The sequence below is a fragment of the Rhincodon typus genome, chromosome 13 (assembly GCF_021869965.1).
Source record: "Rhincodon typus isolate 14 chromosome 13, sRhiTyp1.1, whole genome shotgun sequence".
NCBI lineage: Eukaryota > Metazoa > Chordata > Chondrichthyes > Orectolobiformes > Rhincodontidae > Rhincodon > Rhincodon typus.
Genome location: NC_063344.1, coordinates 49,646,507 through 49,674,407, shown reverse-complemented (window position 1 = coordinate 49,674,407; position 27,901 = coordinate 49,646,507). Strand labels below are relative to the sequence as shown.

At 39.0% G+C, this 27,901-nt stretch overlaps 1 protein-coding gene across 1 annotated transcript in view; it reads right to left on the bottom strand.

Moving 5' to 3' along the window:
• Window positions 1-2,390: 2,390 nt before the first annotated feature.
• The window catches only part of LOC109917017 (guanylate cyclase soluble subunit beta-2-like), a 47,537-nt gene continuing 22,026 nt past the window's right edge, over window positions 2,391-27,901 (bottom strand). Inside the window, exons 6-14 of the mRNA XM_048604116.1 lie at window positions 18,888-19,108; window positions 15,992-16,094; window positions 15,550-15,653; window positions 10,450-10,666; window positions 6,777-7,097; window positions 4,319-4,467; window positions 3,967-4,113; window positions 3,652-3,806; window positions 2,391-3,465 (exon numbers count right to left, since the gene is read on the bottom strand). Of these exons, the coding sequence (XP_048460073.1) occupies window positions 3,132-3,465; window positions 3,652-3,806; window positions 3,967-4,113; window positions 4,319-4,467; window positions 6,777-7,097; window positions 10,450-10,666; window positions 15,550-15,653; window positions 15,992-16,094; window positions 18,888-19,108 (1,751 nt within the window). The 3' untranslated portion in view covers window positions 2,391-3,131. The remainder of the gene's footprint in view (window positions 3,466-3,651; window positions 3,807-3,966; window positions 4,114-4,318; window positions 4,468-6,776; window positions 7,098-10,449; window positions 10,667-15,549; window positions 15,654-15,991; window positions 16,095-18,887; window positions 19,109-27,901) is intronic.

Here is a 27,901-nt window from a genome sequence, read left to right as displayed (position 1 = left end):
GCATATTGGCACTGTATTGTGATTTAGCCAATGCACAGAATTGTTATCTTATATACATTGTAAACGGTCTCCCATGGGCTATATCTTGAAGCACCACTTACTGAGATACATGTCTTTTAGGGTGCATAGTGATACTATTCTGTCACTAGCTCTTGTGTTAATATTATTAATCTTTAGTGTATGTTATCCTGCCTTTCTGGACACATGATATTGATGGTTGTAAAAGCTTCTGATCACCTTGTATTATTGACGTGATGTTTGAGATTAATAATATGGAAAGCTTGGTCGTCTTCTCAAATTTGCCATTTGCTTAGTTGACTTTGAACCTCAATGATGCATTTGTGTTTGTGCCTTCTTTCCCTGTTGCAACTGTTGCAGTGTTCCACTGTTTTGTTGGTCACTTGTGTTTTGTTCTGGGGTCTAGCTTAGCCTTTGAATCCAGGTTTCCTGCCCATGCACAGCCAATTTTCCTTGGGGACACATGCTTTACAGATATCAGGAAAAGCTGGGCAGCTTTTAAATAGGTACAACAAACCGCTTCTGTTACAAATTTTGTTGGTTTGCTATGCTTTGATGACCATAACGATAGTATTGGCTGCACCTAAAGATGTAATTGTTATTGACCTGTCATGGTGGCTTCATACTTGTGTCAATCCTCAAGTGATGCACCAATGGTACAGTCTCTTCTCTTTTCCAAAAGATCCTTTCTAAAGGCTTTAATTAGTATAGAGGCAATGGCTAACTCAATGAGCCTCTCTAATAATTCCTCTTCAAAAAAGTCACACTCATGCTTTTTGTTGCAGCATCTTCTAATAAAATGGTCATTAGACTCTTGGGTTGATGTCTGCATGGTATGAGTTGGAGTCTATTAATCCTGAAGTTAATTCTTACCTTGAGCTGGCCTTCAAGAACCTCCTTTTGAATCTTTTCTGGCTCTTTCTGATCATTTTTGAAAAGAACAAAAGTTTAATTCTGGATGCTCCTACTGTCCAATGGCAAGCAAGAATTTTGGAGCTGTTTCTTGAACTCATCTATTATTTGGTCTGTAAGATAGAACTGCATATGTTGTTTGAACAGTGATAAATTCAATAAGAATGTCACAAAATATCCAATCTGAAATTAGGCTTCTGTTATCCATAATTCCACCCTAAAAACACTGCTCTCTACCACCGTAATTTGTGTGTCCCTGACTCGTGTCTGTGTGCGTTAAAAACTATTCCTTCCCTCAGAACATAGTTGTTGTGGCTCTGAGAAATTTACTAATATTCTGACTGTCAAGAAAAGAGTATTCTAGCTTCTAGATTCTGTACTACACTGCATTGGCTTTGTGTTTCAGCTCAAAATGGCACTGCAGCCTTTTTATATTTTCCTTTCTTTACATTAAGGCAATCTTACATATTGATTTTGTCTTCAAAGAACTTACATTCTAATTAAAAAGAAATTAATTTTGTTTTCTTGGTGGTTATTGTCCTATCTGCAAATCAGTAGAACTGTCTGTACTCACAGAAACTGTCTGCTTGGACTTTAATTAATTTTACAAATATCTACCACTAAGGTAGTAGAATCTTTAGCAGGTGGTCACTGCTGCTACCATGGTGTGAGCTTGTCTCCAATAGGGTGTTTTCCCAGATGTGGCGATGCTTATATAGAAACAAAATGCTATAGATGCTGGAAATTTTAAGCAACACAAAAGCGGAATTAACATTTCTGAAGAAGAGTCATACCATACTTGAAACATTAAATCTACTTCACTCTTCACTTATGATTTCAGACGTGTTGAGTTTCTCCACCACTTTCTGTTTGTTGCTTGTTTTCTGTTTGCATGTTATGTCCCAGAATATAAAAAACTGAGAGTGAATATTGCTGTATTGAGGAATCGTGCAGGAAGCCATTAGAACTAATATTATTTACAGACATTATATTCCTCAGGTTTGTATGCTGTTGGGCTAATATTAAACCAAAGTGTCGTAACAGAGAAGCATTCTTCCACGAGAATGTCATGCTTTACATGAACTGAGGTAAATGGAGTATGAGATATTTACACTCTCAGGTCACATTCTATGATGCAGTGATGGTACCATGAGTGTAGCTGAGTGTGTAACATAACATACAATCATTGATAAGAAAATTAACTGGACCAGTCACATAAATATTGTGGCTACAATAGTAGCTGTAAGGTTAGGAATTCTATCAATAGTAACTCATCTTCTGACTTCCCAAAGCCCATCCAACACCTATTAGGTACAAGTCAAGAGCGTGATGGAATACTCTTCACTTATCTGGATGATGAAAGCTTCTAAAATACTTTGGAAGCTACACACTATCCAGGACAAAGCAGAATACTTGATCAACACTCCATTCACCATCTTAAATAATGTCTTCAATATACAGCAGCTTCCAAGTCTGTTGCCCGTATCACCTATCAGATCAAGGGCAACGGACTTATAGGAACACCACCTGCAAGTTGCACTCCAAGTCACAAACTGTCCTGACTTATTAAAAAGATCTGGATGCCCCTGGAAATGCGTCTGAGGAGTCATTTGGATGACTACATACTTTAATTCCATTCACTCTTCTCCAAAAGATAAGTGATGTTGGCTTTTATATTGAATGATTTACAATTGTCACTGTCAAACATCAGATGACGGATGGACATCACACAGTGAAAAATAGATACGCACAACTCAATACTACATGTAAGTAAGCATTCACATTGTTTTCCCATAAACATTTTTAAAACCTTCCTTATATGCAGTACTTTCATAATATGAATATTACATAGTATTGTAGTATATAAGTGAGATCCTTCAACAAAGCAAGTTTCAGAACCAGCTTCTTACGCCCTCTGCCAGCACTGCAGATAAATTGCTATACTCAAATATGGTTTCTTTGCAGTGCAACAGCTGTATTCTGTTCTTAGCTGTAAAGTATGCTATGAAGTCAAATTAAATGGGTACTAAATTGCAATCCTGCTCCGAATAGCCCTCAGACTTTATTTTGCCTGAAGACTAAACTTAATCTGAACTCCTTGTTTGCAACACCAAAAATCATTTTGACCTGGATTTACACTTATAAATTTGTGATTATGAAAATAAATTCAAAATTAAATCCAGAACTGACTTCTTTCATCATCACCATATCTTTTGAAAAGGCTGTATTTTTCTTGGAGAATTGAAGATTTGCTGCTTCAGTCCTCCACACGCATCAGAACATTTAGCTTGCATTTCATCATTTGTGGGCTTTTGTGTTAAAGTTTTACCTTTTTGGTTGACATATTCTGCCTTTGATTCAGGTAGGGACAGCAGAGATTCTCGGCCAGAATCAGACTCCCTTAATGGCCTGCCCAGGATTTCGTTTTCTGATGCAACCAGATTTCTAATGAGGAAGTAAGTGCACATCTTCCCTTTCCCTTTAACTTCAATTTCACCCCTTTCATGTATTTCAAAGTTTTTATCCTTAAGTGCTCTGAAATTGAAAATAAGTGAGGTATAAATCTCAATTTATCACGTAGCAAGAAATAAATAAACAGCCTATGTGAAAATTTTCTGGGGAAAATAAGTCTTTCAACTGGCTGCTCTTAAAACTGTTGCAATTTTTCAATACACATAACATTGTGGTTCTGCTAACAAAACAACAAACTGAATTGTTTACCGGAAAGCGCTAGGACTGAGGTGGATCTTGTTTGGTACACCGTGGCTTTCCATTCTTGAAGCTGTGTTGACTGTATCTCCAAAAAGGCAATATCGAGGCATCTTTTCACCAACTACTCCAGCCAGAACTGGGCCGGTGGTTACTCCAACTCTTATCTGTATAAAGAAGAAATAGAGGCCACTGCATTCTCATAACTAATGTAATTATTCAAAACACAAAATACATTTCTGGAATTTATTTCTTTGCACGATTCAATTTGCATGAATCAATAAACAAACTGTAATTTTTGATATGATACTAAAAATAATATTATACCTGGATAGGTGATCCTGTCACAGGATTTGTTACACCTTTAGCTGCTATGATCATTCCCAAGCTAAAATTTGCTACTCGCTCAGCATGTGTAGAAACTGGCACAGGGACTCCTCCAACCACCATGTAGGCATCTCCTATTGTCTCCACCTTTACAATTGGTAATAAAGGTAAATCAGTAAAATATTGAATTTTCAGAGACATGGAATTATGTTAAGCTAAATTATTGCTATTTTGTTAATGTTAATTAGCCTCAACTTTTTGTTTTGTGGCAAACATTCCTTTTTTACTATACTGCATTCATCTTGTAGTTATATAAATTCTTAAAAATCTATTCAATGAAGAAAATTGTTACCTTATAGACATCATGGACTGTGGTTAGTCTGTCAAACTTCAAGTACATGGTGTTGAGCATAACCACTATTTGAATTGGTTCACACTGCGCACAGATACTTGTAAATGTCACAACATCACTGAACAGTATGGTACACTCCTTAAATTCACCTATAGCAGAAAAATTAATTTCACTCATGATTTAACTAACTTGCAAGAATCATTGTTAATATTATTGATCTATTGAAACCTGTCAGTTTAACTGTTCTATTTAGGTGGCAAAGTGAAAATTTACAAATTTTATAATGGTTATTTAAAATGATTTGGAACAGGTTTTTTTAAAGCACAGTCATTTACTCAAAGAATATTTTGCCATGGGCACGGTTGAAGCAGAGAACATTATGAGGATCAGTTGAGATCTAAGGAGCAGTGAACAAAATGATTATCAGTGAGGGTTTTGAATCATTTTCATAGCCAAGCCTTATTTTAGTTCAACTGGAAAGGTGTCACCACTCAATAAGGGCAAATTTAACTCTTAATTCGCACTAGTGGACTAACAATACATGTTACATTTTGACAGATATCACATATTCCACCTAATGATAATTAAACAGGGGTCCTCAATTTAAATAATTTACCAAGATTCATGCTTGCTCTGGACAGGACACTAGCTATCCATTTCTAGGGGTGTTCAAAAATCAGCAGACTTTAGGTAGTGAGCAACAATTCTATTTAGAAATTCAAACATCTGTCTTTGTAACATGAACACTGCAACAAGAAATATCTTTGAGGGAAATAATAAACATTTAAAGTGAAAGAGAATGTACAGCTGTGAGGAGAATTCACAACTGGGATATCATTTTGAAAAAATGAAAATAGTTAATATAAATTCAGGATGATTAAAATAAAATCAAAAACAACTGAAAATACACATATATAAAAGCAAAATACTGCGGATGCTAAAAATCTGAAACAAATGCAGAGAATGCTAGAGAAACTCAGCAGGTCTGGCAGCATCTGCGAAGAGAGAACAGCAGAATTAATGCTTCAAGTCCAGTATAACACAGAGATCAGTGAACACATGTAAAGAGAAAGGACCATCATGTATGAGATAATGTCTTGTTATTTTTGGTACTAGAGAGTTGCCTCCCATTGTTGCTCATGGGGTGACTTTCCCAAACCTGACCACACAGCCAAGAAGAAAATATTCTGCACTTTCACTTTATTGTCCTTCACTATGAAGAACAAAAGAAATGGGAGTAGGAGCAGAAGTAGATGATGTTGTTCTGTCAAACCTGCTCTTACCTACTTCCCATGTCCCTCACTTCCCTGAGAGTTCAAAACATCTGTCTATCTCAGCTTTAGATATATTCTACATGGAGTATCAACACCTTCTAGTGTACAGAATTCCAAAGAATTACAGCCCTTTTGAAGAAGTTTTTCCTCATCTCAGCCCTAAGTGATCCTGAGACAGTGACTGATACTATAAATTCCCCAGCTAGGGCAAGCAACAGCTCAGTCTCTACCTTGTCAAACCCCTTTGGAATTTTGATTGCTTTGATTAGATCACCTCTTATTCATTTCAACTTTACAGAGTATTGGTTCAATTTACTTCACTTCTAATCATTGGACAATACTCTCAACCCTGGAACCAATTTAGTTAACCTTCATTGGACTGCAAGTGTGTCTTTCCTTAAACAGAAAATTACTGAGGACAGAGGAACATATAAAACACCCACACTGATGTTTATAGCATTTAAATAACACTTTTGATATTGTTGTGCAGTGTTTTCTGTTCCACCCTCTAAATGCAAAATGTAAATACACAGCAATTTCAGATTACTTCAAACTGCAGATTAAGACATGCAAATCTCAGGATTTGAACTTGTGATGTCCACACAGGTTACAGATTGCATTGTGAATGAGGTGCTCCCTGTAAAGGAAGATCCTGTCTAGTACTTAATTAGAAAAGTAAGAAAATGTTTAAATTGAGGAAAATTTTTTAACTGCCCATCATTCTTAAGCATATTATAAAATACCATTTCTGATTTCTATGTTTTATTGAATGTGTCATTATCCCACATTTGCCACATTGCAACAACATCAAAAACATGCATCAGAATGTACATAGGGTTTGCAGAAGTCAGTATCTATCAAATTTTCAAAATTGAGTGACTACCGAAGTGTTTTATTTCCATCGTCGGGAAGTGTGAAAGAGCTATTACTGAGGAACAGTACTGAAATTGCAATGTAGTTAAGCTTCAGTGGATGAACATTGGTTATACTGGGCAGCAAATTCTCAAGTAAAGATATTATTCCTTCCAAAGAATGAAAATATGTTATCATACCATAACAGTTATCATTTTTCAAGTATCTAATCATCATTTTTGAGCTTCAACTTTGACAATGAGTCAGTCCTCCATAATCAATATGTTAATATAATATTCAATTAATTATTAAATTAGTTCAAGTTCATTCACCTGCCTCAACTTTTTTGCCTTCTTTGAGCTGGTTCGCCACATGCTTTGGTAGCATTGCATACAGCAATGCTTCTGTTTTCTTCTTTTCTTCCTCTAAATGTTTGGACAGAATTCTTAGTTCTTCTTTCTTTCTTTCAAGCTGATTAGATAATTCCATCTCAGCAAGTCTCTGCTGATTCAGAAGAATGAGGTCCCTGGTCACATCGTGAGAGGCGATATCAGAAATGTGCATGCACCTCTCTTCCAGCTCATGTAAACTACGCAGCAGAGGGGAGCACAGATACAACATGCATTGTAAATATTCCATCCACACCATTTGACCTGGAGAAGGATGATGGTTAATGTCAATGTGAGAAGCACATATTACATTCCACTGCAACAATAACATTTTGATAACTGTCACAACATTCCTTACCATAATCTTCTGTATATTTCTACCAAAGTCATCAGTATTTTAACTTTGACTGCATCTCATACCCTTAGAAATTGTTGAGATCTTCCTCTTTTTAGTAAGTGCAAATAGATGCAGAACCCGAATTAAGCAATTATAGCCACAAAGGCTTTGGGTGACAATGAAAAATTCTGAATTGACTGAAAATAATTTCTAGCCTCTGCTAAATCAAGCGTACCATTATTCATCCAGTAAGTGACTCCTGTGCTGAGAATCTGTCATTAAATTTTACTAGCACTAGTTTATCTATGACAGTAATGGCAGAAAATGTGACTTTTGATGTGACTGTACCATTACCACTTTATTTGGTTCTGGCCACCCTTTGTGAGGCAGCAAGTTCATCAGAAGTGAGATTGGAAAATCATTACTTGGTCAGAAAATGACCAGAAATTCAGTGGTATATTTCCCTGTTCAATTTTCCTGCCTTTGCCTGAGTTGTTCTTCTTATGTCAGTCAAGAGTAAAATGGCAGCCACGGCTGCACACATACCTATAGCATGGTCTATTAAGAATACACATGGATGTAAACAGAGTAGATTGTGCAGACAGCAATTCTGATTAAACATCACTGCCATTATTTCCAACTATGCTACTCCAGTTAATGCCTCCTGTTAAACTCACGCAACCAAAGATAGTTGCAACAGCAAGAAGAACTTGCCCACAGTACCTAGCCCCCAACCAGTGTTATTAAAAGGAATCATCAACTGCTCTCCAGTAAGATGCTCATTAAATTCTATCCAGAGTTGTTTAAAGTTGGTGATTTGACAGGAAATAGTGCTGCACAGGGATTGATTGTGACTTTAAGACTTCCAGTCATGTAACTTGCTCCCAGTCATCAGTGCTACAATTATCCCCAGCCCCACCTCACCTTGGCCTAAAGTTCCAGAGGGTGTTTGAGCAGAGACAGCTCAGAAGAGGGAGACGGTGGAGAAGGAATCTTTATCCACCCAATACCTTCCAGGAACAGTATGTGCATCAGTTCAGTTTGAAGGAAGGGATGCTCCTAGAAATCTGCTTCCTCTGCCATGCAGATTTTCAGCCACAGCGGAAGGCAAGAATAGCATTCCCTAGGGCTGGAAAGGTTACTATGGCCATGATGTTTTGCATTGGGTTTTTCCAGGCTGGAACAGGTGAAAACTCTAATGTCTGTAAACTTCTCATCCCTTGCTGCATAAGGAGTCTTCCTTATGCCACATGAGGCATGTCATTGAATTCCCTCTGCCTAAGGAAGTGAGATATACACCTGGTTTCCCTGTGGTGCAGGGTCCCAGAAAATGTGCAACTGTGACTTTGCATGAGATGTTTCTACAGCTGCAAAAGGACACAACTCCCTGAATGTATGGTTGGTGTGCGCTCCATACAGCACATCATGCTACTGAATGCTCACAATCCTGTGCAACAAACATAATGTTTTTATTCTGCACCAGTATGCTATTTCCTCAGCATTGGACCCACCACATCAGACCAGACAGAGGAGTTTAGATGATAAGTGCTACCTGTGTAACAGATAGTTCATTACTCCACAACCATTCAACAACAGCTGTACCACTACACAAGACATGATAGAACAGACTACTGGGATGCTCAGGAAACAGTTCTGCTGCCTGAAGGCTTCTCAGACAACGTGTCCATATTTGTCATGGGCTGTGAAATCCTGCTGTGCCTTACCACTGTGAGACAACAGCTTGTGCCACAAAGGAAATATGGTATAGCTCAGAAACAAAAATCAAGAAAAGGTTGAGGAAGGAAGAAAGAAAAGAAGAAATAGAAAAGAAAAATGAGTAGGTATTAATGGGTCATTTTCTGGTTGACAATATGTAATGAGAGATGTGAGACAGGGATCGGTGCTGGGGCCTTTTCTTGTTACAATTGACTTTTGGATTAAGTGACCATAGGTTTAGTTGCTAAATTTGCTGGTAACATAGGGATAGGCAGGAGGAAGTGAGTTGTAAAGAGGGCAAAAGAGGCTATAAAGGGATATACATTGGTTAAGCCAGAGGACAAAATCTGGCAAATTGAGTATAATTTGGGAAAATGTGAAATTATCCAATTAATCGCCCTTATGTATTCCATTAACTCCTCTTCTACAGTCCTTTTGACTGGCCTAATGCTCTTAGGAAGTTCATGGGTGGATTTATGAGCAAGGAATTTGAATTTAAAACATACATCAGGAGGCCATATGGCCAGCAGGAGCAGGGAGATGGTCGGATGGAATTGGGGCCGGGGCAGGATATGTTTGAAATAATATATATTTGGGAAAAGTTGGAATGTGTTGAATGGAGAATCAATAAGGAGAATGCAACAATATTTGATTCACAAAAGCTTAAGGGTTTCAGATTTTTGTAGCGGAAGGCTGAGCTAAGGACGGAGGCAGGTAATGTTGTTGAGGTGATCTTGATAATGATTAAGATGTGAAGTTCAAATCTAAATTGAAGGTTGAAGAGGGTGCAGAGATTATAGGCTATCTGGGATAGACCGAGACCATGGATGAGGTAGGAATTTCTGACAAGAGGACTTTGGTCTTCTTGGTGTTGTTTGTGGAAGTTGCAACTCAAAGATGAAGAAAGAACTGATATTATTTTCCACTTTTGATTTAGAAATACAATGCATTGACTTTTCAGGAGTATTTCTTATTTTTGAATTCAAGTTAGTGGGCTTTCAAAAAAATGCTGTTGCTCAAAAGTATGGTAAGTGTTGCTTTTCCTTTCTTCTTTCTGTTTAGTTGGTTTTTGAAATGTTTTTGTTAAGTCATATTAAAGAGACACGTAGAAGGGTACGGAGCTCAATATGGCAGGCCACATATTGTGTGCTCAATCAGCTATGGATTTTTAACTAATTCTTTGAATAGCAATTAGATTTGTTCTCATTGTTAGGTCTTCATTAGCTCCTTAAAGTCATTACTCTGATGAGGTCATTAGCACAATTTGAACAAAATAAAATCATAAAACTGTTACTGTTAATTATTCAAAACATTTTTATAGTGTAACATCAAGAACATTCTGCTGCTGATTTTCTTGAGACTTCATGGGATAGAGTAACTTATAAAGGAGCACTGACTGCATTTGAGTAGGGAAGAATGGAATTGATCAAGGGACATCCCATAAAGCCAGTTAGTGGAAGAAATAACGATGACAAGGAATCATTTTGACTTTAGATAGATATATATTATACATATACATATATTAAAAAAAATTTAGAAGTTGTCTCGCTTTTTTAAACACACCTCTTAGTTCCAACATTGGACGATGCTTCCATGATTCTGGCATCATTTCCCGTTTTGTTCTTAACACAAATAAGCTATTAATAAATTTCCGCACACTTGATATTTTGAATGTTACTTCCGGGTGAACAATGTTGAAGTATTCATCAAGTCGGATGTCCATTGTTTGAAGTCCTGGGACCAGCTTCTGTATATTTATCCCTGCTTGTTTTACCCTAAGCTTAAAAGTCCAACACAAGTGTTTAGCATAAAACATTTTACTAATCAACATTTTCAGAATAAATAAATTGAATCATTCACTTGCAAGGCATAAAATTGAAAGATAAGACATCTGCTTTTGTTCAGTTACATGGAATTGATAATTGCTACTTTTTCAAAAGTCTTTTATCAGTTTTCAAACCAGATACAGCATTAATTTCTGATGGGCCCTTACACTGCATATTTAATTTTAGAATGTGGTGGCTTCTGATTCATTTAGCGTCAACCCAAAACTTGGACCGAGATTTGGACTCTTTATACTGTTATGAAACTCAACTGATTGTCCAGAGTGCTTCTTAAGATTTAAATTCTCCTTCAATGAAAATTTCTTGTTACAATTTAAGGACTTAATTGTTTGTGAAATCTTACAAAAATACAATGGCAACAATTAAACTAATTAATCCAGTTACCTGACAATTGTTTTTTTATGGCATTGTATCCATTATTTCAATGTATGCAAAATACAACTTTGTAATTCAAAATCATCAAAAGTATCAAATTTGGAAAGCACACAACACCATTTGAGCATAATGATGGGTGGGAGAACACAGATGAAGCAGGTGAATTAAACGTCTTTTTATAGGGTAAGAAAGTTTGAAATATTGATTTCATTTTTCCATGAAAGGCTGGATTATAGGAATTCGGGAAAGAAGTAGATCATTTAGCCCCTCCAACAATCATTCAATGCAGTTCTTGCTATCTCTTATATTTTAGGCTAATTTCTTAAAAATAATAGGCTTTTCAGATAAAAACGTTGCTGACCCACATGCTAGATCAATTACATTCAATGAGATTATGATTAAACTAAAACCAAATTATGTCTACCCATCCTTTGTCTCGTGTCCTATAAAATCTGTGGCTAGTAAAAGTTGATTAAACTCAAAACTTGTAATTGATCTAGCGTGTGGATCAGCAATCTTTTTACCTGAAAAGCCTATTATTTTTTAAGAAATTAGCCTAAAATATAAGAGATAGCAAGAACTGCAGATGCTGGAGTCAGAGATAACAAAATGTGGAGCTGGAGGAACACAGCAGGCCAGGCAGCATCAGAGGAACAGGAAAGGTGAATTTTGGGTCGAGACCCTTCTTCAGAAAATGTTGTTATCTGAGCTTAAAATATAAATTGCTTGGAGCCAGAAAACAAAAGACTAACATTAGCAAAGCATTGACTTTTTACTTGGAATGAAACATCAATAAGAAATGTACTTACAAAACTGAGAAAAAATCCTTGTCTTTGTGTTTTTATAGTCATTTTTGTTATGTATGAGAAATGTTAGCCTTAAATTTCTCAGTAAAGTCATCTTTTAAACAGAATTTATGCTTAAAATCTTCAGAACAAAGATAAAATTCAAACACATTGATGCTGATACGTAAAAACAGCTTACAATAGCATTCAGAATAATTTATTATTTTCTGTTTTATCAGAACCCTTAAGGCCACAACCATAAAACCTGACCCTGGAAAATCGAGGATTTATGAGTGCAGATATCTGACCTGAATGAGATATGTCAAGCATGATGGCATTTTTTATTAAGAAAATCATTTGAAACCATGAAATTTATTGTGATTTGATTTCCATAGGAAAGCTGTGTTACTTTCTAGTTGACATTTCCTCAATTTAATATTTCTATTCACTTTTCATGAAAATGGGAACTAGCCAATAAAGGTTGGGAGCCACAGATGGGTTAAGAAGCTAAAGGTTGACAACGTGTTAACATTAATTGCCAATTGCAAGACAGAGTTTCAAACTTTTCTCAACCTTTGCATGTTAGAAGTATTTCTTACTTTCAATTCTTCAAGGTCTGGTCTAATTTTTAGACTAAGGCCTCTTGTCTTAGGCTCTATAGCCAGCCAAATAGTTTCTCCCTATCGACCTGATATCTTAAGATCTTGATCAAATCATCATTGGCCCTTCTAAATTCCAGGAAATAAAACCACTGTTTGTGTAGTCATGCCTTCAAGTTTAACCTTTAGAGTTAAGGTATTTTTCTGTGAAACTTATGCAGTACCATCTCTGAGGCCAATAATTTCTTCCTGAGGTGTGGTAGGCACAAATGCCCTTAGGTGTAATCTAACCAGGGCCTTGCATAGCTGAAATTTTCTTCTTTTCCATTCTATTCTCATCCTCCAGATTTAAAGACCAGTATACTATTAATCTCTTTGACTACCTTCATTTCAATGATCCATTTACCTGGACCCCTGAGTCTGTTTAGACCTCCTTTTATAGTTTTTTTTCACTATTTAGGAGATACCCTGTTCTCTGTAGTGAATGTACCTAAATTTGCCTGTATTTAAATCCATTTGCCACAGTTTTATTCAATAATTTAATCTATTAATATCTCTTTGTAATTTTATGCTACCATCTACAACAATGCTCCCTATCTTCTTGTCATCTTTGTGATTTTTCTAGTACATCATTCAAGTTGTTAACAAATACAGTGAATAAGTGAGGCCTCAATTGTAGGACACCCCATGCCAATTAGCATACCTAAACACTAACCCTACTCTCAGTCTCTTGCCATGTTGTCCATTTCCAAACTTCATCTTCAATTCCATGGTTTCGACCTTAGCTCATGCTCTCTTAGGAGGGATTTTATCAGGTGTCTTCTGGAAATCCATTTAAATAGCATACATATCCAAATATCTCATCTTTATTTGAAAAGGGAAGGAGGCAAAACAATCAAGTAACTATAGGCCAGAAAATATTTGTTACTGGGAAAATGTTAGAGTCTCTTATGAAGGAAATAATAGAAGAGCATTTAGAAATACAGAACATGATTGAGCAGGTCAGCATGGCGCAGGGGTGAGTCATCCTCTTGTTGGAGGACCAGCAGAGGAGGCTGCACCACCAGACCCTGCTGACCTGGTCTGGGTCACTGCCATCAACAAGCTGTGGGGGAATGACTAGTGGTGCCATAAAAAGCTCAGTGACTTCTCCACTCTGCAGGGTTACTCCTTTCTCTGTCATTTCACACTGTATAACTGCCACTGTATCTACATCCAATCACGACTCTTGCTGTGCCATTCTCACTATCCACTGCAACATCTTCCATCGCTTGCTCTCCCCATTTACCTTCGCAAAACACTAAACCCACATGCCCTCTGATCTGTCTCCTCAGTCCCTAGGAACACCTCACTACAATTCCCCTAAACGCACTTGTGCTAACAGCCATGCCTCTGTCTGTAATCTCAGTCATTCAACACCTTTTACTCATTACAGGAGCGAACAGCCCTTAACAGGGTGAAGAGTGTCTGTATAGGTAGATGTGTGTCTGATATCAGACTCGTCATCCCCTATGAGGAGAGAATTTTGGCTTTTGCAGGAGAAGATGAAGACCACTCCTGCAGGGAAGTAGAAACCTCCGTGTCCTGCCAAACAAGGAAGTACCATTCTGCATACCACTGCCACTCTCCCATTAAACCCGCTGTCACTCTCAGTTATTGGATGCCAGTTCTAACCTCTGGCCCTGACACCATCTCCCTCTCTTAACTTGCAAGTTCTTAAAGTCTGCTCTCGACCTCTGAGGAGAAATGCTGCCTCCACCAAAGTTGACCTCTGAAGACAAGTGTACATAGGCCGCAAAGGAAGTATCGACAAAGCTACTCCCTGCCCCGATATTGACACCTTGGTGTGAACCGGCATGATAAAGCTGGATGGGACACAATCTGGTGAGCAGAAATGTCCCAAGCCACTGACACAGGAAGGACTGCCAGAGACCAGGCACTGGCTCAGCCCCAGGCAGAAGAGGACCCTGCAGGGTCAGCAATCAGGGTTTTTGTTCACATGCACAGGGAGGAGCAACAGCAGCAGACAGACAATACAGAACACCACAGCCCTCCTTGCCCAGAAGCTGCAATGAGTCATGCAACTGCCTGGCTGCCTCCATGGACGGATTGGTAGCTGCCACACTGAGCCAGGCCCAGCACCCTCCGGATTTGCTGGAGAGGCACACACACACCAGCTCTTTGACGTTGCTTGATTAGATTTTGATGTTTCAAATGTTCTGCTATTACTTCCTTAATAACTGATTCCAATACTTTTCCAACAATAGATGCTAGGCTAATCAGCCTATAGTTAGCTGCTTTTTACCTCCCTCCCTTTTTGAATGGAGTTATCACGTTAGCAGCTTTTCAACCCTCTAGTACTTCTCCAGAATCTCATGATTTTTGGAAAATTACAACCAATGCATCCACCATCTCTGTAGCTACTTCTTTTAGGATCCTAGGATGCAAGCAATCAGGGCCAGGGGACTTACCTGCCTTTGGCCCTATTAGTTTGTCTAATACTATTTCTCTCATGATGGTGATGGTACTTAATTTCGCCTCTGCATTCTTTAGTATTAATGGAATGTTCACTGTAAAGACTGATGTAAAATATCTGGTTAACGCCTCTGCCATTTCCTTGATCCCAAAAAAAATCTCCCCTGATTCATTTTCTAAGGGGCCAATGTTCACTTTGACCTCTTTCTTTGTATATATTTAAAGAAACTCTTATTGAGAGTTTTTATAGTCCTCATTAGTTTGCCCTTGTAGTGTATTTTCCCTGTCTTTATTCTCTTTTGCTCTCAATTGTTGTCCAGTGACTTGCACTTGAGTAAAGTTTTGAGTTCTGCTGTGGCAGGCAAATAGGTGTCAACATTTGCTAACGAGCCTTGGATATGTATAATAGATACTTAGGCAAGTTATAGGATGGTTCACAACACATATGGGACCTATCCAAGCAAGAATTCATGGCTTTGGGACAGAAAAGCAAAAACTGAGTGAAAAATACATTCCAATCATCATTTACACAGGCCTTGGTATATCAACAGCACTTTTCAAAGAGCAAAGGGACAGGAGACTCACCTCTTCATTGAAGACAATGTGAAAAGGAAAAGAATTGCAAAATGTTTTTACATCAACCCACAATCTCTCTGGATAGACTGGCTCAAAGCCCCTTAATAACTTGCCTATCAAAACAAACAAAATATAACATAAATTCCATAACTTTATATTCATGACTGATGTAAGACGCAATGAGCAGACATTTAAATTTAAAATTACAGGGATACAAAATTACCTAAGCCATTTAGGCACTTTATAAAATTATTAGCCAGAAAGCTGTCTGCTTGGTACTAAGAGGGACTTGATTTCCATCTAAATAGGAGTTGTCACTCTATCTCATGGGCTCATACTTTGCAAAAAAGCTTTTTGACACAGAAAACAGTGAGTGACACAAGGTAAAGGTTTGAGTCATCTTGTGATTTTATATGAGCTGAGCCAATTTTGGAGATGTCCCACTGGTTACCTTTTCCCAATTTGACAATCCCACGAACTGTTTCCCAGTGGTTTTTCCTGACAGGGGATCCAGAGGCTTTGCTTCTAATCTTGGCCATTGCTCTTTCCAAGTCCTGAAACACAGGATTTTGGGGAATGTCCAATTAAAATATTTAGACTTTGCCCACCTATGCATATTGACCTATCCTGTATTTATAATGTTAAATGGTATCATATGGAGACCAACACGTTTTACATTTATACAATACTGACAATGTAAAAATAAATATAAATGTAACTTTCTTATTCAATCCTGGGATGTCAGCATTGAGGTTTGGACAGCATTCATTGCCTATCCCAAAATGCACTTGGGAAGGTGATAGTGAGCAGCCTTTAACAGCTAAAGTCATATAGTGGAGGCAGACCCACAATACCACTATGGAGGGAGTTCTCAGACAGCAACACTGAAGGAATGGCGATATATTTCCAAGTCAGGATGGTTACTGGTTTTAAGGGATAATTGGCATTGGTGGTATTCCCATGCATCTGTTGCCCTTGATCTTTAGACAATAGTGATTGTGGGTTGTTTTATTCACTCATGGGATATGGGCTTTGATGGTTGACCAGCATTTATTGCCCGTTCCTCGTTGCCTTTGAGAAGGTGGCGATGAGCTATCTTCTTGAACCACTGCAGTCTACATGCTATAGGTAGTCCTAGAATGCCCTTAGAGAGGGAATCCCATGACTTTTTTTTACCCAGAGACAGTGAAGAAATGGTGATATATTTCCAAGTAAGGATGGTGAGTGGCTTGAAGGGGAACTTGCGGGTGGTGGCAATCCCATGTAATTGCTGCCCTGTCCTTTTCAATGGAAGTAGTCTTGGGTTTGGAAGATGTTGTCTGAGGATCTTTGGTGAATTTCTGCACTGCATCTCGTATATAGTACACACTGCTGCTACTGAGCATCGGCGGTGGAAGGAGTGGATGTGGTGCCAGTCAACTGGCTGCTTTTTTGCTGGAGTTGCTCCCATTCAGGAAAGCAGGGAGTATTCCACAATGCTCCTGACTTGTGACATGTAGATGATGGACAGGCTCTGGGGAGTCAGAAGGTGAGTTACACCATTGTATTCCTAACCTCTGACCTGCTGTTTTAGCCATTGCACTTATATGGCGAGTCCAGTTGGGTTTCTGTTCAATAGTAAAACATGGAATGCTGATATTGAGGGAATTCAGTGATGGTAACACCATTGAATGTCAAGGGGAAATGGTTAGATTGTATCTGATTAGATATAGTCATTGCCTTGTGTAGTGTGATTGTTACTTGCCATTTGTCAGCCCAAGCCTGGATATTGTCCAGATGTTGTTGCATTTGAACATGTATTACTTCCCACCACACTCCTGACATGTAGCTGGTGAGCAGACATTGGGGAGTCAGGTGAGTTATTTACTCCAGGGTTCATAGCCTCTGAACTGCTCTTCTAGACACAGTATTTATATGGCTAATCCAGTTCTGTTTCTGGTTAATTGTAACCGGCATGTTACTGAAAGGGGAGGATTCTCCAATGTCAATTCTACACAATGACAAGGGACAGTTAATTCATAGAAACACAGAGAAAAATAGATGGTGAGTAAATGGAGGCTTTACTTGCAGCAGGGGGTAAACCCTTGCTTAAATAGATAGATTTTAATTACAGCTTTAAACAGGAAAAGGGGATCAGAGGGGCGGATACATTTGGGGAGCAAATTCTAGAGCTTTGAGCCTAGATAGTCTGATGTGTGGCTGTAATTGGTCATGTTAAGGTGAGGGAGGGTGGGGGGGAAAGTGGTGGGAAGGTGGGTAAGTTAGTGGCACAGATACAAAAGACAGCTGAGTGACAGGACTAGTAAGTTCAGAAATGGCATTGTAGGGCTAGATAAGATTTGAGAAATGGAAGTCGTGATGATGAAAATGATGATAGTTTTAAACTGAACCATTGAGGAATTGAGAATCCACGTAGGTTGGTAAGAAAATAGAATTATTGACAGAATTGGATGGGGGGTGTTGGGAGTGTAATTCTGAATCAGAATAGCGTGAAGTATCGAAAGCATTGAAATAGTTGAACTTTAGGACTACAAACTTACAAATTAAGGTGTCAGCAGGAGAAATAGAGGTAAAAGCAGACCACACTCCTGAAGTGCAAGTACATCTTCCTCGTACTTGAGGAGTTATGGGTTGAAAATTCACTCAAGACCAAATGGCTTTGTTAGCAGTCTGGTTCAGCCTAAAGCATTAGAGAACAAGGGGCATCAAACTAATTACAAATGTGTGGAGTTAGATAGAGAGAGTAAACAGAGTCCCTATGGTGTGGTAACAGGCCAGTTAGCCCAAGAAGTCCACACCAACCCATCTACCCTATATTTTCTACAGTTAACACACCTAGACTGTTCATTCTTGGATACTATGAGCAATTTAGCATGGCCAATCCACCTAACCTGCATATCTTTAGACTGTGGGATGAAACCAGAGCACCCAGAGGACACCCACACAGACACGGGGAGAATGTGCAAACTCTGCATGGACAGTTGCCCAAGGGTGGAATTGAACCTGAGTCCCTGGTGCTGTGAGGCAGCAGTGCTAACCACTGAGCCACTGTGCCGCCCATTTGTGGTGGGGGTAAATGTTTTGTTCTCAGTTGGATGGAATTCTGGTTCATTCAAGCCTAGATGTCATATAAGCAGTCCAACAGCACAAAGACAGGGAGGGAGTCAAGAAAGGCACTGGAGAGATACAGCTGGGTGTACACAGAGCTTGCCCCATGTGGACGACATTGCCAACCGGCATCAGATATATGTGGAAGTGGAGGGGCTAAATTTACAGCATTTGAACTCATCACTTCTTTTTATCTATTACAATAATAGCAAGAAAATGTTTTAAATTTTGCAACATACCAGTTTATTTAACTGTTTTTCACTTTGTTTGCACCTATCAGACAGATACTGTGGCTTCGCAGATAACCTGCTGCGTCGTTTATGTGAATATGCTGGTTTCTGAGTTACCAGAAAAACAACATGTTCCTTTTTACCCGTTCGTTCTTCCTCTTCCATCTGATTCACAATATCCATCGTGATTTCACTATTAAAAAAATCCAGGGCCACTGCACCAAGTATGCCTAACAAAGATAAATGGATTGATAATGAACTTTGATGAGGTTATTAAAAATGTCAAATATAACAAATTTTCTTCCTAGATTGAAAAAGAAACATTGAAAAAATTGAATGAGAGCACTTATAAGCTGTACTACATAACGCAACAACTAATAAACATGGTGCAATACTTTAATCATAAATTACATAAACCAAGCTTCAGTTTTTTTAATCCAATCTTGGAAGGTGAGCATTGCTGGCAGCATTTATCGACCATCCCTAACGGCCCTGGAAAAGGTGTTGTTGAGTTGTTTTCTTTAACAGCTGTAGTTTCTATGATGTAGGTACCTCATGGTGCTGTTAGGAAGGGAGTTCCAGAATTTTGACCTCGTGACTTACAGAATGAATGACTGCACATGTATTCGCTTTGGCAGTTAATAAAAATATACATAGTAATCTAAGGACTGCTTAGATTGAAATTTCAACATGATGGACATTATTGGCTGGATTTTCATAGATTCTGTATTTGTCCTCTCTAGAGTACATGGTGATAGGGCATAGAAGTGCCATTGATTGACATGAAAGGTATGAGGGGCCATGGGGGCTCATTGAGGAGTATTAGCTTGATAAGAAGGGTATAACGGCCATAAGGTGTGGGTTTGTGGTATGCGGTGGCATGGTTGATGCCCAGGGTATACTGGTGGTGAGAAGTAAGGGGTCTTATTATTTTCATTGTAACTGGGATGAAGCCCCAGAGCATCAAGACAGACCTTTCAAACAACCCACCTCAGGACCCTCCAGCCCCTACAGCTGTCTCCTAGCTCTTTCTGGAAAATTTCCCAACTCTGACTACCTACCACAGTGATGAAAATCCAGAAAATTATGTCTCTGGAATAGAACAGTCAGATCTTATAAAAGGCTAACATAAGTAAACTGAAAACAAATTTTAAGAGTATATTCTGCTATGTATTCCTCATGTTGTTTAAGTTGGCAGTCAAGTGCCACTTTATATAGCAATGGTTTCATAAACCCCTTGAGCAGAATGCTGAAATGTATTCTATGACCCAAATCCCCCATTTGGTTTCTATTCAAATTTCATTAACCTAGAAGTTTCTGAGACCTTAAACATGCTCCTGGGCATTTCAGTCCGTGAATGTTTCACCCACAAAGCTGCTGAAAGTGTGAGTATGAGGCCAACGTCCCCTCACCAATCACCCTTTATTTACAAATGCATAGCCTTTGACAATAGCACTGCCTCTCATTGAGTCAGGCATATCCCTGACATTCATCCTAACATGTCAGCCAGGCCTCCCTGATTGGGCCAGATTAACAGCCCTAATCAGGTAACTCATATCTATGACATCCAGCTGGTGGACCTCATTACAATCTCTACATCCCTTCCCCTCCGAGTCCATGGACACAGGGTGATCTGATTCCTTCAAAAGCCTCCTGGAGCGTTTTAACACCAGGTCAGGTTCCTCCTACTCAGAGGCTGTAATGAGCAGGAGTTCACTTCTCGCACCTGGACTTTCAGTAGACTTTCACTCCCTTCTTTTGGAGGCAGAAGCATTGGCACAGCTAATTCCATCAAGTCATCTCAGGTTCAGAGGACTCAACAATGTTTGATGGAAAGGGTGAATCAATGGGTCCCTGAAGTATTCCTGAGGGTCAGGGCAAGTTTCGCCCTCTCAGTCTGCAAATTTGCAGCTTTCAAGTGATCCACATGCTTCTTCAGAACTGTCTCAACAACCCGAATTTTATAAGTCACTGGTCCCAATCTCACATTGACCATGCCTCTTATCCATGCAAGGCTATTTCCATGATTCTTGCACCAAAAATTGTTCCCTGTATCCAACTCTCACTCTCATTTGGCAGCGTTTTGAGATCAGCACTGGAATTCCTGATGCCAGTTCACCTTTGCTACAATGTCTGGGAAGATCAGACTTAGCTGGTGCACAGTCTTCTGTTAGCAATTAGCAATTCTGCTGGTGCTATCCCTGTAGTTACAAATGGGGTGGTCCTATAACTAAACAAGAACTGTGACAACTTGGTCTCTAGTGAGGCTATATGCTGTTTCTTCAGTCAGCCTTCAAAGTGTGGTCCGCTGTTTCTGCCAAGCCATTAGATAATGGATGGTATGGAACTGTCCTAATATGTTGAAACCCATTCGATTTTAAGAAATAACCAAATTGCCTGCTGATAAATGATGGCCCATTATCTGTAGCCAATACCTCTCGGACTCTGTGTGTGTCACAAAAGATGTGTGCAATTTTTCTATCATGTGTTTGACAAATGGGCTCTTTGCATGTTCAACCAATTTGAGTGGATATCCACAATGGCTAAAAACATTGAACCCATGAAAGGACCTGCATAGTCGACATGCAATAGAGTCCAAGGTTTATCCAGGCATTCCCAAGTATGTGGGGAAGCTGCTGGTGGTAATTTCTGTCCTCATTGGCACTCTGGGTACTCTCCCTCCAATGCAGCTACATCAGACTCCAAGCCTAGCCACCAGACATAATTCCTCCTCAACATCTTCATTTTGGAGACCCCTGGATGACAATGGTGGAGTTCAGCCTGTATTTCATGGCAACCTTTGCTTGGCACAATCACTCTTGCTCGTCATAACAATATGCCATCTGCTATCATGAAGTGATTTCTCTGTGTCCAAAAATGTTTTAATATCTGATGCCTCAGGAAAAGTTAGGCAACTAATGACAGAAAAAGCTGCAGCTCCACATGCTGTCAGGAGAATTACTCATTGTTTCTAATTTGCCACAATGTTATCTGCCAGGAAAAAAATAACACATTCTTTCCACAAAGAGTCTCATTTTTCCGAAGAAGGGTCCAGACCCGAAACGTCAGCTTTCCTGCTTCTCTGATGCTGCTTGGCCTGCTGTGCTCATCCAGCTCCACACCTTGTATTCTCAGATTCTCCAGCATCGGTAGTTTCTACTATCTCTCTCACATTCTTTCCACATATTTGGACCCCGTCCTCTATGACAGGGTCGTATGAGTCAAGCTTCCTAAATGGCATGAGGTAAGAAAATGCTTACCCCCAACTTCAAAACATTGCAGCCAACTTACTTCTTCACAATTGCTGCCAGATTTCTTCACCACTGAAATAACTTTTCAGAGGTCGGCATTCCAACACCAATCACCCTTTCTTTAAAAATGCGTAACATTTGACAATAGCACTGCCTCTCACTGAGTCAGACATTCAGGCAGCCCAGCATCCTTGTCATTTATCCTTTTACATCAGTCAGACCTCCCTGACTCAACTAGATTAACAACCCGAATCTGGGAACTCATATTCATATAACTCATATAAAAATCAAAAGAACTGCAGATACTGTAAATCAGGAACAGAAACAGAAACAAAAACAGAAGTTGCTGGAAAAGCTCAGCAAATCTGGCAGCATCTGTGACGAAAAGATAAGAGTTAATGTTTCGGGTCCAGTGACACTTCCTCAGAACTGATGGTAGCTGGGAAAACGTCGGTTTATAAGCAGAAAATAAGGAGGGGGATGGGGTAGGGAGTAAACAAAGAACAAAGAACAAAGAAAATTACAGCACAGGAACAGGCCCTTTGGCCCTCAAAGCCTGCGCTGATCCAGATCCTCTATCTAAACCTGTCACCTATTTTCCAACGATCTTTATCCCTCTGCTCCCTGCCTATTCATGTATCTGTCTAGATACATCTTAAATGACGCTATCATGCCCGCCTCTACCACCTCGCTGGCAACGTGTTCCAGGCACCCACCACCCGCTGCGTAAAGAACTTTCCATACATATCTCCCTTAAACTTTTCCCGTCTCACCTTGAAATCGTGACCCCTTGTAATTGAGACCCCACTCTGGGAAAAAGCTTCTTGCTTCCACCCTGTCTATACCTCTTATGACTTTGTAGACCTCAATCAGGTCCCCCCTCAACCTCCGTCTTTCTAATGTAAATAATCCTAATCTACTCAACCTCTCTTCATAGCTAGCACCCTCTGTACCAGGCAACATCCTGGTGAACTTCCTCTGTACCCTCTCTAAAGCATCCACATCCTTTTGGTAATGTGGCGACCAGAGCTGTACGCAGTATTCCAAATGTGGTCGAACCAAAGTCCTATACAACTGTAACATGACCTGCCAACTCTTGTACTCAATACCCCGTCCGATGAATGAAAGCATGCCGTATGCCTTCTGACCACTCTATCGACCTGCATTGCCACCTGCAGGGTACAATGGACCTGAACACCCAGATCTCTCTGTGCATCAATTTTCCCCAGGGCTTTTCCATTTACCGTATATTCGCTCTTGAATTGGATCTTCCAAAATGCATCACCTCGCATTTGCCTGAATTGAACTCCATCTGCCATTTCTCTGCCCAACTCTCCAATCTATCTATATTCTGCTGCATTCTCCGACAGTCCCCTTCACTATCTGTTACTCCACCAATCTTAGTGTCATCTGCAAACTTGCTAATCAGACCATCTATACCTTCCTCCAGATCATTTATGTATATCACAAACAACAGTGGTCCCAACACGGATCCCTATGGAACACCACTAGTCACAGTTCTCCATTTTGAGAAACCCCCTTCCACTACAACTCTCTGAATCCTGTTGCCCAGCCAGTTCTCTATCCATCTAGCTAGTACACCCTGGACCCCATGCAACTTCACTTTCTCCATCAGCCCACCATGGAGAACCTTATCAAACGCCTTACTGAAGTCCATGTAGATGACATCTACAGCCCTTTCCTCATCTATCAATTTTGTCACTTCCTCAAGGAAACGGTAGGTTAGAGCCCGAAGAGAGAGAAGAGCAGTTGGATAGACAAAGGAGTTGATAACAATCTGGCTAGGAGGGTGAATAGCTGTTAATGGGGTCTGTGATAACAAGGCCTGGTGTGTGGGTACGGGCTGGGACATGGGAGAGTTTAGGCCCTAAAATTATTGAACTCGATATTGAGTCTGGAGGGCTGCAGGGTCCCCAAGCGGAAGATGAGGTGTTGTTCTCACCAAATCCAACCTACCTCCTTCCGTACTGACTGCACTCCGTGCGCTTAGATCTAACCCTGACTTTGTTATTAAGCTGAACAACACCACATTTTCCACTTGGGGACCCTGCAGCCCTCCAGACTCAATATCGAGTTCAATAATTTTAGGGCCTAAACTCTCCCATGTCCCAGCCCGTACCCACACACCAGGCCTTGTTATCACATTGCCTGCCATTACACACTACCTATTGTTAGTCACTAACAGACCCCATTAACAGCTATTCACCCTCCTAGCCAGATTGTTATCAACTCCTTTGTCTATCCAACTGCTCTTCTCTCTCTTCAGGCTCTATCCTATCATTTACTCCCTATCCCATCCCCCTCCCTATTTTCTACATATGAACCGACATTTTCCCAGCTACTATCAGTTCTGAGGAAGGGTCACCGGACCCGAAATGTTAACTTTGATTTTTTTTCTTCACAGATGCTGCCAGACCTGCTGAGCTTTTCCAGCAATTTCTGTTTTTATTCATATAACTCATGGTCAGGGTGGTCTTCAGAGAATCAGTGCTGACTAGATGGGCCAAATGCCCTTGACTGCTCCATGATTCTAAGAGTGAATTCAATGCTAAATCAGGTGCAGAAAGAGAAACAAAGAGAAAGGGGTAAAATATTGAGTGAGAATGAGGAAATGGAGACAGGAATAGAAAGAATAATAGAAAAGAGATTTTACATTTTTAACCACATTTTATACTGTGAAAGATGAGTCTTTGCACTTTTATCTTCATTTATGAACAAAAGAATTTGAGTATATATTGTAAACACTTCTAAAGGATACTTATTCTGTAAATTACTTGATTCAAATTTCTTTGGCAAGTCTAAAGAACAAATGGTCTCCTCCTGCTCTTGATTCCAATACGAAATGAACATGCATTGGCAGCAATGTCATTGAAGTCAGGTTTGTCTTGAAAGTTGTCTTGAATGTAGCAGTGGAAATTGTCTAGCAAATTGTGGTGATTCACAATTTTAAAAAATTTCAATCAACGGATGTGGGCGTCTCTGCCTAGGTCAGCATTTATTGCTCATCCATAATTGCCCACAGGGCATTTAAGAGTCAACCAGATTACTGTGGGTCTGGAGTCACATGTAGGGCAGACCAGGTAAGGATGGCAGATTTCCTTCCCCGAGGAACATTAGTGAATTAGATGGGTTTTTCCCACAATCGCCAATGGTTTCATAATCATTGAAAGATGCTTAAATCCGGATTCTTCTTGGATTCAAATTGCATCATCTGCCATGGTGGGATTTGAACCTGGATTTGATTCCCAGAACATAAGTTGAGTTTCTGGATTAATAATCAAGTGATATTACCAATAGACCATTACATTCCCGATTCATAGGTTGCCTTCCTCATTAAACATTTCTGGGTGATTTGCATATTAAAGATTTTTGCTAGTGCATCTTTATGTTTTCAGCAATCTCTGGATTACTGAATGATTTACTACAAAACTGGGCAATGTGCAGCTGAATTCATGACCAAAATTTTTCTGTGGACTTGCATCTTCCACATATGCACCTCTGAATGGTGCAAAAGAAAGAAGATATCACAAGGTAAGTGGTTTGCCCCATTAATTATGTCATTACATATGCAAGTTTCTGCTTTACTTTTATCAAAAGTAGAAGGTGATTTTCATAATTTGGACTCCATTGAAATCAGCATAATTCTGGTTTATCCCAAATTGCATTCTGCTACAAATTATGCTGAAAAATAATGGTGCTTGACTTCTGCCAACAACAGTATGATAGTTAATGCATTCATTGGTTGCGATTAAATTACTTGTTTAAGTATGTTTACTGATTGGAACTTTACAGGCTGAATTTTCTTACTTTTCTGGCTGTGCTATTTACGAGGAATTTTGTGGAGAGTTTGTTGCTAAGTTCAATGCAGATTCATGGAATCTTCTCATGCTGACCACTAATTATGCTTTAGGGCTCTATGGCCATCTTTATCATTAAATCATGCAGCAAAGGGGGCCCACATGCTCACTACCAAAACCTTTGTGCCTTTCATGCCACTGGTACCACATCTCAATCCCAATGCTACAGCACTTCAAATGTTGCAAACCAGAAACTGCCTTTCATAGTCTGCTTCTTTAAAATATATAAAAAGGAAGAGAGAAGCCAAAGTGAACAAACCTAACTACCCTTAGGCTGGGGAAATAATAACGAGGAACCAGGAAATGGCAGAGAAGTTGAATAAATACGTTGCATCCATTGTCACAGTATTAGACACAAATGCCATCCCAAAATTGACTAAATATTCAAGGGACAAAAGGATGAAAAAAAAATTAACAATTTGGAAGAATTAATATATTGGAGAGACGAACTTTAGTGGATTAAATGACCTTTCATTATTACTTACATTCTTGTATAGTATGGCCAAATTGCAAAGGAAAATATTTACATTTATATTATATCTAATTTTTATTCATTCACAGGATGAGGGCATCACTGGCTAGGTCAGCTTTTATTGTCCATCCTTAATTTCCCAGAGGGCATTTAAGAGTCAACTGCATTGCTGTGGATCTGGAGTCACACGTAAGCCAGATCAGGTAAGGATGGCTGTTTCCTTCCTTGAAGAACATTAATGAACCAGATGGGCTTTTCTGATAATCGACAATGGATTCCATGGTCATCATTAGACTCTTAATTCCAGATTTTTATTGAATTCAAAGTCCATGAATTGCCATGGTAGGATTTGATCCCAGGTCCCCAGAACATTGCCTGGGTCTCTGGATTAATAGTCCAGTGTTAAAACCAATAGGACATTGCTTCCTCCAATATATATAAATCGCTAATCACGGAAAATGGTCTGCAACTTTTTTTTAAATATTTTAAACTTTCTGCAGCTTGATTTTCTTGTTGCATCAATAAGATCTTAATTTTTGCTTTGAAACTAAAACCCTTTGTATGAAACATCAAACAGTAACAATGAGGTTAATTGAATGGAAATAAATTCAAGGTAAAGTGTCTGTACCCATTATTTCACTCAGAATGGAATGTTTTTATCAATAAGTTATCTGAGCAATGGTTGATTTCTGTTTGCCAGAAGCTATATGGACTCATTAGAAAATAAAATGTCAAGAAGTTATTACTTTTACTCATAATCTTATTTTCAACTTTGCATCACCCCTGCTCCCCTCCACCTCCTGCTCTGTTGAAAGTCCAAAGTATTAAATCTTATTGGAACATTTGACACTTAAAATTAGAGTGCGATTAACGCATTCACATGCAATTAATTCATCTGATAATTGAACAGATACGTTAACCCATTTATTTTAATTCCCTCTATTACAATAATCGACAAATAAATTGCATAATGATATATTTGCACCATGTAATTTCAAGGCCTCAAAGTATTGTTGCTTGTTCATGCAAATCTTCCTTATTTAAAAATGATCAACAACCTCAACAGCAATATCACTCAGCTTTATGTCATTATAATCATTTATATCATTACAAATACTTTCCCTAACTTGATTTATCACTTTAACATTATCATCAAATTTTGAATGCAGTCATTCCTTATAAATGTGCTTATAATTGCTTTGTTTTAATAAGGAACTTTACAGTATATTTTCCCTATTACAGTCAAACAGTGAAGTTGAGGCACCTGACAAATGAATGCATTCATTCTTGCATTGTAAGAACTTTAAATATTAACAGCACTGATTAGATCTGTAACTTGAAGTCAATGGAAATAAAAAACAAAAGGGATGTATAATGTTTCAGAGATAGTAGGAACTGCAGATGCTGGAGAATCTGAGATAA